At 39.4% G+C, this 16,963-nt stretch overlaps 2 protein-coding genes across 3 annotated transcripts in view; both read right to left on the reverse strand.

Annotated features, from left to right (window-relative positions):
• atxn7l1 (ataxin 7-like 1) overlaps nucleotides 1–601 on the reverse strand; it is a 28,051-nt gene extending 27,450 nt beyond the window's left edge. Inside the window, exon 1 of one of the 2 annotated variants that reach the window (XM_028570785.1) lies at nucleotides 378–601. The gene's annotated coding sequence lies outside the window, so the exon portion shown is untranslated. Of the gene's footprint in view, nucleotides 1–113 lie in introns of both variants that reach the window. The other variant, XM_028570786.1, reaches the window with a different exon arrangement.
• A 2,145-nt stretch (nucleotides 602–2,746) lies between these two features.
• On the reverse strand, nucleotides 2,747–11,970 carry sypl1 (synaptophysin-like 1). The gene is made up of 5 exons (XM_028571201.1): nucleotides 11,807–11,970; nucleotides 6,401–6,519; nucleotides 6,015–6,219; nucleotides 5,724–5,915; nucleotides 2,747–5,139 (listed from the first exon to the last, which is right to left on the reverse strand). Exons 1-5 carry the CDS (start codon nucleotides 11,876–11,878, stop codon nucleotides 5,008–5,010), a joined length of 720 nt encoding a protein of 239 aa, XP_028427002.1. The 5' UTR covers nucleotides 11,879–11,970; the 3' UTR covers nucleotides 2,747–5,007.
• Nucleotides 11,971–16,963: the final 4,993 nt, after the last annotated feature.

The following is a 16,963-nucleotide window of genomic DNA, read 5'->3' on the forward strand; positions in this document are numbered from 1 at the left end:
TTACAACAAACTTTGGGGCCATGCGTGGAGCCATGCTGGTCCGAGGCTGGCTATCAGGTTAGCATTAGCTGGCTTCCTAAATCAAGTGAAGCTGTCAAAGCTAACAAACTTACAGCTGGACAGTTGAGGATATCATTACTGCACGCGCCAATGGTACAAACTCTGCGGTTAGCTTCGCACACGCGCTTTTGCAAGACTGTTAAAGCAACCTATTAATATTGCATTTCGTAGTAATATTTTTTGACAGTTACTTTGCTGCGCTTTGACAGACCCTGCATGGTGGAGGAGCTTACTCAACTCAAACACAGGCAGTTAGACCACGCACTTCCCGACAGTTTGTCCGCAAAAACAACAACGCTACCGACGTGCGAACTTACTGTCAACAAAACGTAATTTAGCCGCACTGACGAAGGAAGACCAAGGCTCGCAAAGGAAGGTATCCGGACTTGGTATTTGGCGATCCAGTGTCGCCATTGCTCTTCCTTCTTGTTGCTTTGCTGAGAGCCGTTTTTTCCTCTCTCCTTCGCACGCAGCAGGCGAAAAACGAAAGAACGAGATATAGTGACGTCGTTGTCGGTGGGCTCCGGCTTGGTTCGGCATCTGTCGGAGGGATTGGATGTTGAGCTACAGAGAGGGAGCATGTACAAGTTCAAAAGTTCAGTATACATAGCCTACTGTAGTACCTCTTTATATACAGTCTGTGTTACATACAGCCTATTAATATTATACAGATTTCTCACTGTAGGGCAGTTATACGGTTAAATTCTGTTGCATTAGAAAACATTAGAAATTATCTTTTAATTTAAATAGCATTGGGTAACATAACGGAATGCCGTAAAAACCAAATGACAGTGGCAGTTATTTACTAGATATTAGTGGACCTATTAACTACAAAGACAGGAAATGTATCAATAGGCTATCTGTCTGGTATTTTAATTCTATCATAAAGAAGGGGGATTTATTGTATGCTTTTGTATAACAAAACATGTTGTTTATGGGGGGATTTTTCGTTCAACAATTCTTTGCCAGGCATTTAAAACTATTTTGTAGTGATAATAACTTCACCTCATCCAGTCAATGTTGCTAAATGTCAACAGTAAGATACATTTGTAAGATCAAGGGGACATTATAATGAACTGATCCATCTACCTGTTGCTGTGACTGTACATTTTAAGACCATACCTTCATTATCCACTAAAGGTAACACTATCTGCACTGTTAGCCTTAATTGGTCTTGCCTTACTAACAATGGCACAAGCAATCCTTAATATATAAGGGATCTATGCTATCTACACTGTACTGAAAAATGGTGGCAATTGAGCATTTTGTAACCTGAAGTAACTGTATAATATTAGACCTGGCAGGAATGAATATGTAGACAAACTCCCCACTCTAAAAATGTACCAATGCTAGATTTAAATCTCTCTGCTTCATTAAAAGGAATTAGAGTATAAGGGGTTACCAGGGAGTTGCAAAGTAATGGTAATAATGGGTTTTAGAAAGAGGAGGTCAGACCCATGAATGATATTATGGTTTTAGTAGCTCAGATTATATTTTAAAGCTACAGCTACTGTTTAAATTTGTGTATATCAAAACCACTGCAAAGAAAACATCTACATAACATAACCAGTGGTTCCTGAAGTGGGGACGGGGGATAACCAAAGGTCTTTCAGAGAGGTACAAGGGTTCCACAGCTAAATTTATAGTTTGAGTTTAATAGAGGACATCATTGATTAAATATGTCTGAATTCTCTGGTCATTAAAACAAAGTGTGCTAGGATGTGCAGCGTCTCAAAGTGGCCCAGTAGGTCAAACTCATGGCAGTACATTGACCTCTTGTGGCTGAAAACAGAACTTGCATTTCAAGTGCAAAGTCAGGCTCGATGAAGGTGGATTGTCTCCTTTTCAAGAAACGTGATTTCTCCTTTTATGACGACTAACTGGTCACTTAAATCCAACTTTTATTCAACAGATGAACAGCACAGCAGTTCTATGGTACAATTGCATGGTGCTTAACATCTAATTTGAGTGAGAAAACCAGAGAAGGGTGGAGATATACAGAGGAAATGGCAGGCTGAAATGAGGGCAAGGAAATTACTTTCATTAGAATCCACACACACACACACACACACACACACACACACACACACACACACACACACACACACACACACACACACACACACACACACACACACACACACACACACACACACACACACACACACACACACACACACACACACACACACACTATTCTCTCCTATTTCTCTCTCTCTCTCTCTCTGACACATACACACAAAGGATGGCTCAACCACAATGTTGTGTTTGTTTCCTGCACAGTGACCATTGAGGTCACAGGACAAATCAGGAGGTCAATCCAAGTACTATTTTTTTATTTCGTCAAAGATCATAACAATGGTTTTGGGTCACAAACACTTTAGCGTCTTCAAATGCTTTCACTCTTTTATTTAACCTTCTAGGTTGCTTTTTTTATCTCACCTGAGCAGTTGAATCCAAACAAACCCCAGATGTTTAAACCTGCACCATAAAGTCTTCTGTTTCACACATGACCAGGGAGAAAGTGTGGAGTGAAACTAAAGTTGAATAGACATTTAGTAAAATTGTTTGGCTTTCATATGGGGGCATGACACAAAAGTCAAACGAACACACTCACAGGCAGAGTGCACTGCACACATACAACCACACACAAGTTTGCAGATGGACAGGATGTTTACTAAAGAGATTAATGAAAAAACTCATTCATTTTTATTGAAAAAACAAAGGTACATTGAAATTGTGCACGTCACAGACTGTGTCTCTTGAATAAGACAGTTTGGCAGGTTAAATGCATATGAATCATTGACAAAGCTATAGCTAGTTGGATGATGATTACAAGAGTGCAGAGGCATAACCAGTACACCACACACATACTCATTTAATGTTGCTGATCGACAAAGTTAAATGAATTTACATCATCCCACTTACATTTCTAGTATATCAAAAAGCAATAGATACTACAAAAAAATTCCTTCAAATAATCATCTACATATGCTAAAAAATGAAAAATAAGACAAAAAAGTGATAGTTTATAAAACACAAAGTCCGCTCACTGTTTGGTGTCTCAAGAAGGATTTATAAAAACTAGACAATCAAATAAATTGGACTGTTTTAAACAACAAAATAACTGATTAACATCACACAAAGATATGGAATAAGCTTAAACAGGGAAGAAAGAAATAGTGCTTTGGCAGAGTTTTATGTTTAACAGTGATGCAAAAAATTTATGGAAAAGTCACGACTATATTCAAAATTTCAACACAATCAAGGAAGGATGTAACCTTCATCTGGTACCCTAGTTGAGACTAAAATAAATCAAAGCCTTCGGCCACAGAGGAACTGAAAGATCTCAAACTACAACATTTTCCTGAACTAATTAAGTAGCCAACTTTCAATCAAGTATTCTTTGTGGATTAACACTCTCACAGTGCTTTATAGGACATCATAAAGGCATATTAAGCACCATATGAGCGACTGTGCATGTTGTGATAAGAACATCATACACTGAATGTACAAACTGCCTTCCTGATATTTGGGTTGGAGGCCATTTTACACAGTATAATGTCTCAAGGTTTAATACATCTAACCTGTCTCCTTGCCTGCACAGATGTACCTTAAATCGGTGAAGGATAAAGACTTTTATATTGATTCACCTCACCAGTGTGCTTCATTAAAAGAGGAAATCTCTACACTAGTTTGGTAAATTAATAATCCTAGTTTAATTGTTGACATATTGCAGTACCTGTTTGCCACCAGTAGGGGGAAAATGGGCTAACTGTGAGAGAGCTTATGAATGAAAGAATTAATGAATATCTGAGTGAGTCATTTTCTAGATACACAATGTGCTTTGAAACTATAAAATATACAAAATAGGAAAAAGATGCAAATGCATGGCTCAATTTCAAGGCCAATATCAAATGTATGCAATACACTGTATGTCAATAAATTCAAATGAACGGTGTGATAATATAGTAGAGTGTTATGCTTCAAAGTGCACTACAGACAACTGTCTCACCCTCTCTCTGTTACATTAAAAACATTGATCACCCGGGGCGGCTGTGGCTCAGGTGATAGAGTGGTTTCCGATCTACCAATTGGAAGTTCGTTTGTTTGATCCCCTGCAGTCTACATGTCGAAGTATCCTTGGGCAAGACACTAAACTCTGCGTTGCTCCCGTTGCTGCGCCATGGGTGTGTGAATGTGCATAAGTGTTTATCTGATGAGCAGGTGACACCTTGTATTGCAGCCTCGGCCACCAGTGTGTGAATGGTGCTTTGAGTAGTTGTTAAGACTACTACCGGTACTTACATTATCCTTATTGCGGCAGATGTTAAAAAACCTTGCTCCTTGTGGTTGGTTTTATGTTTTATAGACAAAGAGACAAGCTCAAAGTACCTTACATTTATCAGTATATAATAAAGCATAATACATGTAGCCATTGTCCTAAAAATGGACCAGAGAAATGAGGAAACCTCTCTTCCTAGATGTATAGTATATAAAACAGGTAAAAAATAAAAATAACAAAGGCTAATCTACACATGAAACCTTAGTTAGAACTCCTTCTCTTCACCTAGCCTCCTCCTGCTGCAGGGGTGCTTAGGCCTTCAGAGGAAATCTTTTGGGAAATTTACATTGCTTTTAGAACTGTTCTCAGTTCAAGTATGCAATGATTGTGAGAGGAATGATATGACATTTTGGATTACAAAACAGCTCTATGTACTACCTACAAAACTGCTACTGTGTTGATAAGGTCCAAATCCAATAAATATCCAAATCCATCAGATTTTAAACTGACCATCTATACATTTATCCTTTATTTTTTCTCTCTTCGTCATCTTGTATCATCTTGTGTATGTGTAATAATGTCTTTATGCAAATTGTGTCTGCTCTGTGTGTGCTGTGTACATGTATGTGACTGTGTGTATGTGTTGCTTTGTATTGTATATGTTAGATGGGTGCAGGGACCTGTTGCCTTCCAGGTCCAGGCTGAGAAGAGAATTTCTGGGAATGCCAACGGGTCTCCTTGTACACAAACCAGGCGTTGCCTGCCCACACAAACATGTTAAGGTAGCCAAACACCTGGAAGAATGCAGACAGAAAAAAACCTACAGATTTATATTACTTATTAAAGCACATGTAATAAAGGAGGTTTATTATGATGTACTGTAAATCTGTGATATTGTATGTGATGAGCGATGATACATTAAAACTCTAGGGAACAAACATACAACATTTTGAAACTTGATGGGTTTGATATTAATCACAAACCCACATATTCTTGGACAGTTTTACGACTTGCACTGTGGTTACATTTTTGTGTTCATTCCAACAAATTTGCTTTGGCCTTGTGACACAGAAAATGTTAAGCAGACCACAGCACCAGTGTCCGAGGAAAATCAAAGTGTTATTGCTCAGTGTCTCATGACTGCGAGTCAGGCTGCTTAATGTTTCTGCTTCAATCTGCAAGCGTAGTATAATATAAACCGAGTGGGATGGGACACTGCCACAATCAATAACTTTGATTTTATCCTTATAGAAATATCCTCTCTAGTGGACAATGATTTGGATTTCATCATGGAAATTAACGACAGTTGAAGTGAATTCTGACTGATATTAGTGTAACCAAACTCTCATTTCTAAAGCTGCTCTGTATTTTTTCTCACCACAGAGATGTTGAGGGTCCGCAGGCTGGCGAACTCCGTGACCTCACAGGTGATGTTGCTCCCCTTGCAGACTTCCAGCGTGGTGCTGATGCCTCCAGTGTCCGTGGCATCCTTCACATTCTGCAGGCCCTTTGCCCAGGCTGATGAACACACCAGCCACAGAAAGACCAGGATCGCTGTGATCAGAAAGTCCTGGAAACGAGGACTGACACATCAGCACTACAGACAGAAGCTACAAGTCTCTCGATTACAGTGTCTATTGGGAAACAGACCAGCAAGATCAATACTCACAAAAATGGGTCCAAAGTCAGAGTCCTTGTAGACGTGCATGTAGCCTAAATATACCAAAAGAGCCACCATACTGTACAGAAAGCAGACGATGGCGATGCCCACAAAAAACTCCACTGAGGAGGCTGAGTCTCCCACCATGTGGGTCGTTGTGACAGAGTGGTTACACACAGTGGCGTTTCCCTCGATGAGCGGGACCTGGCTTAACCTGACCAAGATACAAGATGATTTTTAGATGGTAATTTCTTTAAATTCGGTACTATAATGAATTTATCATCCATTTCTGCAGGTGGCGCTTTTGAAATTAATTATGTAACTGATAATAAGTGATATTTTAAACCTGTGCCTGACTTTAAAAAAATCACCAAAATGTGTGTTGTGATTCTCACCTAAATGGGTAGTGAAAGTTGGCAATGAGAGTTTCATTCGTGCCATCGCCGCAGAAGAGAGATATGATGTTCTTCCCTGAGTATCCGCTACAGCATCCGAAAGCAAATATGGCTGTGAGCTGTTTGGACAGACAAGAGAGGGGGAGAGATTGGGGAAATGGTTGAGTCTGATGTAAGAAAACCCTGTTCAGCTTTGAATAAATAATATCAAAATCAAGAAAAAAGAAAAGATTTGTTTAAGAGGAGGGGAAGATATTCAGTACATTCTTTCTGATAAACCTACAATTCAAAACACTAACTATAATACAGCTGCAAGCCTCAATGAGGGGGCCAAGCAGTACACTAGCAGGAATGGCGTTGCCATGGCATGAGCAAGCACTCACAGCAACTTTGATGGCAAGTGGATAAAGAATGGCTGAGATATCAGCTCATTTACTTTGTTACAGTGCCCCTAGAGGCCAAATTACACCAATGTCCTTGTGTGTTCTCACAATCAAGTGCCATGTCCCTGTACCAAGTTTGATTTCAATATGTGTAAGCGTTGCTGAGATATGAGCCTACTTCCTGTAATTATAGCACCCCCATAGTGGTCAAAGGTCACCAAATTTATTTTACATCCTCAGGATTGGGTCTTGAGTCCATGTACAAAGTTCGGTGTCTATACGTAAAAGCTTTGCTGAGATATGAGCCTACTTCCTGTGATTATAGCGCCCCCTAGTGGTCAAAAGACTCCACATGTATTGTGCTTCCTCAGGATTGGGTCCCAAGTCCATGTACCAAGTTTGGTTTTGATACCTGAAAGCATTGCTAAGATATGAGCCTACTTCCTGTAATTATAGCGCCCCCATAGCAGTCAAAAGTCACCAAATTTCTTGAGCCTACTCCTCCTCCTCCTTGGTCAGGAGTCCAAGTATTGATATAGGTTTTGATACGTGAAAGCCTCCCCGAGATATGAGTTCACTTCCTGTTTAGCGGTTTCGCCATCGATTTTGATTGGCTGTGACAGGCAAACGCTTTCGAATATCAATACACAATGGAATAACTTTTGTGCGGCTTGGTCTGAAGATCATCTGTGTCAAGTTTCGTGAAAATAGGACCAATTTTGTGACCTGTGAAAACTTTTTAGTGTTTTTGATCAAATCCAATATGGCGGAAGGTCCAACATGGCGGATATTGACATCATGGGGTGCATTGAGTATGGCGTCATCCAAGGATTCCAACTATATCTCAATGTTCAAAATTGGGCACACGGTTTAAAAGTTAATCGCATTGATGCAATACCAACTTTGACCCATTGGTGGGGCTAGACTGCCTGTGGTGCAGACCTAAAGCTTGGTGAAATGAATTATGGGACTGTCCCGAATCAATATGCCAAATTTTACAACTTTTACTGTACGGTTCTATGAGCTGCCATAGACTCCCATGGCAGAGAAAAGATGTGTAATAAGTAGAATCACTATGGGGCCTTGCAGCTTTGCTGCTTGGCCCCCAATTACATTGACTGGTAAATGGAACCAACATACTAATCATAATTTGATTATGATCCTCCCAACATACCTGTCTGTACTCTTGGAAAATACAGTTTGAAAGTGTGTCACCAGAATTTCACACCCGGAAAAAAGTTGGCACCAAAAACATAGCATCAGCAGTAAAGAGCCAGAGGGATTAACAGATGGCCATTTTACTCTAACAAACAGCTGAAAATAAAACTCACTACTCAACTATTTTTACAAGATCGGTTTTCTTACATTTGTTTTTCTCTGATAGAAATACCAATAAATACCATAAAATAATGTTTTTTGAACATTAAAGCATGTAAACATGTTCTAGTAGAAACCCAACATGAGCATAATATGGGACCTTTAACATTTGCTGCTGAAGTCATCCAGCAACACCATATGTTAAAACAGCAATACAAGTTTGGTTTTACATACAGTACATGTGTGGTTTGAGAGATGATTTGGAAGACTTCTCACAAATAAAATAAAATTGACTTGCATGGCCGCACTAATGCTGCTATTTAGCTCCTGAATTATTTCTTGCAGGGGCAGAAATCATCTGATTCAGTGTGTAGGCCATGTGATGCTAATACTCTCCTTAAAACCAACACATAATAAATTCTTTTAGTCAGGCTGGCTGCTGCTAAGCTTCACCCTCAAGCTTGCAGTAGGCAGATCATATTATTCGAGGGTATTGAGCTCATACAGACTCTCACTGATATCGCTTTACTCAGACTTCATGGATTGGATTTGTTTATCTCAAACTATGTCGTTAACAGTTTTCACACAGTCTTGACATGCATAGCTTTATGTCTCTGCCCATCATCACACATCCTCACTGAGCCTTCCAGTACAACAGACAGCTGTGCTACAGTGCAACACTAATTCAAAGATTTAACATCAGAATAGAGGAATCTGTACTCATGCATTTAATCAAGTCAAGAATCTAGAGGTCTATAGAATCATGTTGTAACATCCCCGTTTTTTGTTCAGAAACATTGTAAAGCTGCATTCATTTCTTTTTTTTGGCAACCCGGGGGCAGCACAATATGCTGTGAACACAACACTGACCTAAGCTAGCAAACAGTGGCCTATTTGCACATCAACATGTAGCAGACACGGAGCTACATTAGCATTCGTTTGGAGTTGTGTTTCTGGCCTCCGGACTAATGTTAGTCTGATATTCACTCTACTTTTAGCATGTTTAACAGAAATATGTGAAACTTTAGCTGCTAAATGCTCCACTATGTTCACCAGCTAGTTGCTGAGTTTGTCTGTCTCTAAGGTTAAGATGATCTTTGTCCCCTTTGCATTGCAACACTAAAGGCTGAAATGTGGCGTATAACATGTCAGAAAATCCCCAAAATGAAAATGAAAAAACGTAGATTATGAGAATTAACACTTTTAAGGCATTTCTGTTATAGTAGACAGCATGCGGTGGACAGGAAGTGGATTACATCATATGACAAAGTAATGGTCTTTGACTCACACCCTTACATTGCAAAGTAAGGACACGCACCATTGTCTGTTCATCTATTAGCAAATTTAAAAAGAAACACTTTTAACTGACCTCTTAAATTCTGTTTCATCAGCACAACAGTATCACACATACGCACACCCTTGAAAAATGCTTACGACAGGCCATCTCAACTTTTGGTCTTTAGCGTCACACCACAAGACCCACATGCACAGCCACATTTACTGTACATCTACACACACCCACACACCTCAAGGCCTCTATCCAGATGTTTCTCCAGATGTCACTGGCTTCCACTTCCTGTTTTTCTGGCTACACACACCACAGTAAGCTACTTCTCTCACATTCTTGTTGCACTGATTCTGTCACTCTCCCACTACGAGGTCATGGAGCCTCAGCATGAATAACTGTAAAAGCCAGGGTGGACCAAACACACACACACAGACACAGACACACCTCTCAACGTTTTAATTCTTTTGTTTATGTTCACTTTTAAACCGAGCATAAACACTCTACTGCACAAACACTGTCAGACAGTGGGACATTTTGTGAAGCTTCCAATATCACCCTTTAGTCCTAATGAAGGCTACAGGTGGCACCTTCTCTAAACATGGCGACTGCCAAAGACTGTGGACAAACAGCTGCCAGTACTTTATCACAGACATCCAAAACATCTGCAAACCACACAGCACACATTATGGACATTGCAGACACTGCCAAATTAAAAGCACAGGCTGTATCTTATAACCAAACAGCATCAGCAATTTGCACACATACAGTAGAAACCACTCACAATATGTGACAGAAGTTCAGTTACAGATTCCTGTATGCAATGCAAACAATGAAAAGTGGACATGAAGGAAAAAGATTGCTTCTGGTTAGAAGGATCCTTTAGCTGTAAAAATAATAATAATAAAAAAAAGATGAATCAATCTGAAATATCTTGTAGGAATAGAATAATCAGCAGTATTCTTACACAGAGGACATTGAGTCCAGGTCAGTCCGACCAAAAACCATGTGTGCCCACTTTGTCACTGGGTTTCCTTCAGAAGCCCAAGAAACCTGTTTCTCCCTCTTTTGGCAAAAGAGAGAAATATCTTAATCATCGTTATTCAACATGTTGAGTGAATGTGGCAGCCTCGTAGCATTTGTAGCACTCCGAACCGTTCTTCTGGTTTACTACTTTGTGGGTGATAATATTGAGGGAGGTATGAGGGTTTAGGCTAAACCACTCATGTGCCAAGTAAACTAATTTCCATTTAGATGACTCAGATGTTTACAGGGTAAATGGACATCGGGCGACAATGTTGGACTTTAGACGAGGCAAACTGCTCGTCCAATTTCATGGGCAGTGGTAGTGATGAACCATCTGTCACAACTCTAAAATTATATCCTCAACTTGCTGTTCCCATTCAACTGCTGTGTTAAATATATGTCCAAAATCCACAGGCCAAACACACATTCACTGCTTCAGCCTGAAAGCAAGATATACAGTATTCAACATGCATTATTTAAAAGGGTTGCATAAGGCCAAAACTGTGACACAGACACACACACACACAGTCTTGTCCTGAGTCAGATGACTGGGTGTTACTGCAGCTCTATAGCTCTGTATGCGCGTGTGTGTGTGTGTGTGTGTGTGTGTGTGTGTGTGTGTGTTGTGTTTGTGTTATGAGAAAATAGAACAGCTGAGAGAAACTGTAGCTGAGTTTACCCCTCACTGGATTCCTCTGACCCAGTTGTGTAGAGCAAAACTGATTAGTGGACTTTCCATGACAAACTGTTGCATGTCCTCTCATGATATACAAACTGGAGTGTATCAGCAGCCAACTGCACAGTTATTCAGTGGTAAATTATTGCTAAGAGATGCATTAATCTATAACCGTGTCCCCTGAAGGACAGGCCCATGCAACCAGCAAAATGATCCAAATGCGCTGGACATACATTAACTGAGCTGAACTTTACGTCAGCCAAGTTTTCTTTGTCAAACAGTTTATCTTCACTTTCAATCTAGGAATCTTAAAGATCTGGATGTATTGTAGTAGGCTAGGCATTGGCAGGCATGTCAAGTTAAATTGATATTTTTTCTAAATTATTGTGCTAATCGACGTATTATTGGGTATTAGGGTGTTTATTCTTGTATGATAAACACTAACAAAGTTTAAGCTTTATTTATTAAATTACTACATGCATTTTATTAATTATTGTAAGTGTAAAAACTCAAAGTTGATAGGCTTTTATGAATATATGAAAAGTCATGGTCATGTAATATGTTTGCCATCGTCCCGGGATTAGGGATTTTTCTCAGGAGTGAAAATCGCCGGGAAAAGGGAAAATCCAAGGACCAAGAAAAGGACTGAACCTCCCTGTCCTCTGGGTATGACACACACACAAACAGACACACATATTTAGTGTATGCATCCAACTTACCCACTCCACCAGTTTGACGAAGCCAAGAGGCTCCTTCAGCGGCGACAAGTTCAGCCGAAATCCGGTCATCATGATTTGTGCTTGATCCAAAAATCTTTATCCAGTTGTTCCTAAACTGTGGATGTTGGTCCAACAGGGAGGAAAAAGGGGAGTTGTTTGACAGAATGACGTGGTTTTGCTGCCGACGCTGCAAAAAATGATCAGCCCAAGGTGTTTAAAGTAACTTCTCCAACCAAACTCTGCACTAAATGACATCTCTGCCACGCAGGGGAGATGATACGACACTTCGAAACGATAGTTTAACGCGTTTCAGGAATCTTTAACAACAAATGTCAAAGAACAAAATGATTAGTGTGGATATTTTTTGCAGTGTAGCTTGAAAAACTAGTGTCTCGCGCTCCACTTGGTGATGCGCAAAATACGCAGGCGATGTCGCGGATAAAGAGCGTAAAGTGTGCCAAATTACGCGTTGCTTTTGGTGGCGTCGTGTGTATTCAGTTACAGGAAAAGGATGCTAAATGAAAAAGCATGACCCTTTCTGATGGGTTCAAGACGGTTTTGTTTTTCGTCTACCAAACGATATTATACAATCCCTCAAAGAGAACTTAACATATATGCAGCTACAATATATCAGCCATGAATTATCATGCACAGTAACACCAGGAGACTAACGTTACAGCCCGAGTAACAAAAGGCATCACAAGTGTCCTACTTAGTTTTCATTGGCTCCATCCGCCAGAATTCGCAGGATGATCCTCCTTGCTGAGTTTGCAGTCGCTGTGAAACGCCTTTTTGGTGCTTAATGGGTCATATGACTCTCAGCCAAGAAAAAGAAAACCTCAGAGACGAGCTGCAACTGACCGAGTTAACATAAAGGGTCATTTCACAAGATTACTTGATAAGGGTACATCACATGTGAGATTGTTTGTACCCAAATTTGTTAAAGGGGAGCTCCACCAATTTTACATGTAACGATACGTTTACTCATGATAAGTCTGATGATAGAAATACCGATATTCTATGGATTGATTGTATTCACAGTAAGTAGAATGATATATTGTCTATATATATTTTTTCCCTTCGGTCTAGTTCTGAAGAGAACTACTAAACCTGTAATAACAGTTGTACAATGTGTTCTGTAGCTCTAGAGGAGCTTTTCAAAGTATGGAAAAACTAACCCTGATGACATCATCTGGGTTATCTTGATTTAGGGTTGGACTTCAAAGTTTTAACACAAAGCTTGCATTAAAAACTGGGCAGGGTGGGCACCCACATAGCTCAGTAGGTAGAGCGGGCACCCATATATAGAGATTTACTCCTTAACGCAGTGGCTGCAGGTTTGGCTCCGACCTGCGGCCCTTTGCAGCATTTCAGTCCCCCTCTCTCTCCCCTTTCATTTATTCATCTGTCCTGTCAATAAAGGTCTAAAAATGCCAAAAAATTATCTTAAAAAAAAAAAAAAAAAAAAAAATGGGCAGGGTGTTGTTTAAAATATGGGGATGTTCATTAGGCAACGAGGGCCAAATTAAAGATGCTATTTTATTGCTATTTATACTTCAGCCTCTAACCCTTACCCTGCCTCGAAGCAAGTCCAACCAATTGTATGGAAATGCAAAACTGCTACTAACCAAAAGTGTTATGGTGAGACAGTGCTGAGATTTATTCCTCAAAAACAGTGGCATTTTCTTTTGGGGATGATTTTTTTTTTTTTTTTTTTTGTCGTCTGTTAAATGGAGGATGTGTCCAAACAACAAAAGCATACCAACACCAAGCAGACTTGTATGTTGAAGACAGACATTACATAGAAATGCTACTTCAAAACTGCTTGAATGCAACTCTAATTGTAACAGAATTACCAGTTTCCTGGAAAGAAGTGTGTCAATTGGTACAATCACAGGGGAAATAGCAGCAGGATTAAATCTTTTCACTTCCAATTTATTCATTTCAATTAAGCGCCAGCCTCATCTACATAGTATTTAAGTTGCTTCACAACAGGTCAGCTAAACATGCAAACGTGAAATTTGCCTACAGACAAGCAAAAAATTCAACCAATATGTAAAATAAAGATTCCAATAATACATGAACAATGAACTAATATTTAGTTGGGTTTTAATGGAGCAGATATTAGGCATAAGGATGCCCCGATAATTGTTTTACCAAATTTCATTGCTCTTTCCGGGAAACGTCCTGGAAAATTATTAGGAAAGAAAAGGTTACCTTAATGTCAACTGGGTTATACTTTGCCAAAATGGGGCTCTTAAAGACCCTGATACTAGTGGCTGAGGACATATAAAAGGTATTTCAACTGCAAACAAAACCACTAAACAAGAGAAATAATATTTGAAATCAACCCTATACAAAAGAAGGTAAAATAAATCAACCATTCCAAACTGACAGGGTGGCCACTTTAATCAATGTATTGTTGACAATAAAGCAAGTTATGTTCGTTAAAATATCAGTTGAGTTGGGAGAGAATTTGGGAAAACCAACATATACATACAAGTAAAACAACAACATAAAGAAAAAAGTATTCACAAATCTTTCAACAAGTTTTTCATCCATAACACACACACACACACACACACACACACACACACACACACACACACACACACACACACACACACACACACACACACACACACACACACACACACACACACACACACACACACACACACACACACACACACACACACACACACACACACACACACACAGAGAACAGTCACACTGCCAGTTCAGTCAAGCAGATTTGGATATTCTTCTGTTTGTAAAAAACGGTTGTTCTGACAAAAATGATAGTATTATCTAGAGTGGTCGTCTCCCTAACCTGCCTCTCTGCTTTTAGTCAAACTAGTTGTTGTATGTACTTGAGAAGGCAGTATGGCCGCATCATTTGTAAATAACGATATTTACTGCAATATGTCTGGCATATTTTCTCTCCTTTGTCATACAAAACAATATTTTTCTGAGGTATGAACTGAGATAGTATCAAAATAGTAAAATCAGAGTTTTACTAAAATGCACCCCATAACTGGGAAATAACTGTTGTGTTGTTGATCCAGTATTGGATAACAAAGTCTAAAAAAGGGTGTGCAGGCAAAGAATAAAAGGATTACCTGGAGTTTTAAAAGTGTTATTAAGATCGTCTACAGCTATGCTAGCGGCTTTGTGAGATACTTAGAGCTAAATGCTAATGTCAGCATGCTAAAATGCACGTAATGGCAAAGCATGCTGATGTTTAGCAGGTATGATATTTACCATGTTCACCATCTTAGTGTAGCGTGTTAGCATGCCAACATTAGCTAATTAGCACTAAACACACAAAATACAACTGAAGCTGATGGGAATGTCGTTAATTTTGTATGCATTTTGTCACAAATCAAAGTATTAGACACATTAGAATTAAATAGGTGGTAGGAACACTGCACCGCCTGAAGAATTCTGCCAAATATTTAGTTTCCTGTGATGTCACCAGCTCTTCTTTAATCCCTCCAAGCTCTGCTAAATAATAATCCCTTCACTCTGAAATGGCCAACTCAGCAATGTGACCAAACACACCTGCAAACAGGAGTGGCATTCCACTGGGTTGCTCTGAATGGGAAGATAATGAACTCCAACAGGCATTATCAGCAAGATCCCATACCTGGGCAATTAATCCAAACCTCACTGGCCACATTTACAATTTTTGCAGAAACACAGCTGTTGAAGTATCCCTGCTTTTCCGAAAGAAAAAACACACTCGCTACTTTATCACCACCGTTTGTCACAACGCTGTATCTCCCTTCAGAATTAAAGGCCGGCAAAGTAAAAGTAAGAGGGTTCTCTATTCCCCCGATCAAACTAGTGTACATTTGCATAAAGGAATACACAATCCTTTAAAAGGAAGAAAATCTCAACACACACACACACAGCAGAACACACACACACACACACACACACACACACACACACACACAGCAGAACAAACATTTAACATACATTTCAACCCAGGAGCCACATAATCTTTCATAAAACAGATTATCTTGATTCCAGTGAAGACCATTTCGGTTATGTATTTTTTTGTAACTTTTTTTTTTTTTTTTTTTAACATCAACTCTTGGTCTTATACAGCAAAGACTGGTTTCCAGAGTACTCACCATCGTGAAGAGCCAATCTGAAACTTTTAACTCAAATCTAATCTTGTCACTGGAATTATCAATGGAAAATTAGCTTCTCATAATTTTCTCATTTGCTATTTTAACAAATGATGGAGGAATATAATCCATTGTTTACACGTTAGTCTGAAATAAAAATATATATATATTGAAAAACATCTCTTTGAGAATGGTTTTATCCTCCCTCCGTGAACAGAATTTGTGATTTTGTGGTATGATTGGACCTTCATGATGTGAACGCTCTGTGGCCAACATAATGGCAAGTAGATAATCATTTATATACCTTCAGAGATGCACCCATAACATTTTATTTGGCAAAGTAAGAGTACACAATATTCAGGTAGTACTTGATAGATGTTGACCTTTTATAATTTGGGCCAAAACTACTAACTAAAAACAAGAAAACTGGGGAAAATGAATTCCTTTATCACCCATAATGAGTGTGTTTATAACCTTGTTTCCAAGTAGAAGCAACATTTTAGCTGCTATCTGTCAATGTTATCGGTGCACCATTATAAACCATGATCATCATGTTCTTCCTTCACATAAAAGACAAAGCTAAAGTAGATTCAGACATGTATTTTTTTTTTTTTTTCCTTAACAGTTCTGTACACAATTCACGGAGTACGGTCAGTGGTGTGGTTTCATATTTCTCCGTCTCTCTCTGTCATCCTCTTTCTCACTTTGACTCACCGTGGGTCCACTCCACATGTAGCCGCCAGGAGCTCATTCACAATCATCTTACTTGCTTTTGTGTCAGCATTGAAAAGTCTGCTGACACATTGTCTATCAGCAGCCAGTCACATTCTTAGGTTGCAATATGTCTAGCCTATCAGTGCAATATGCCGAAGTTCAATTTGGGGCAGTGGCACATGGGAGTGAACGCACGGTTTATCATCATGTTTGCAACTTCTATCCCTAGTTGCTTACTGTACCTCACACACATTTTCTCATCTTTCTCTCCCCCCCTCTCACACTCATGGGGTGTTCGCCGTTC

The sequence above is a fragment of the Perca flavescens genome, chromosome 23, assembly GCF_004354835.1.
Source record: "Perca flavescens isolate YP-PL-M2 chromosome 23, PFLA_1.0, whole genome shotgun sequence".
Taxonomy (NCBI): Eukaryota; Metazoa; Chordata; class Actinopteri; order Perciformes; family Percidae; genus Perca; species Perca flavescens.

Coding starts and splice junctions, on each gene's coding strand:
- sypl1 (XM_028571201.1), bottom strand. CDS start 11,878: ATGATGACCGGATTTCGGCTGAACTTGTCGCCGCTGAAGGAGCCTCTT. Junction 6,520..11,806: donor TCGTCAAACTGGTGGAGTGG/GTAAGTTGGATG, acceptor CTGTCCAAACAG/CTCACAGCCATATTTGCTTT. Junction 5,916..6,014: donor CTGACTTTGGACCCATTTTT/GTGAGTATTGAT, acceptor CCTCGTTTCCAG/GACTTTCTGATCACAGCGAT.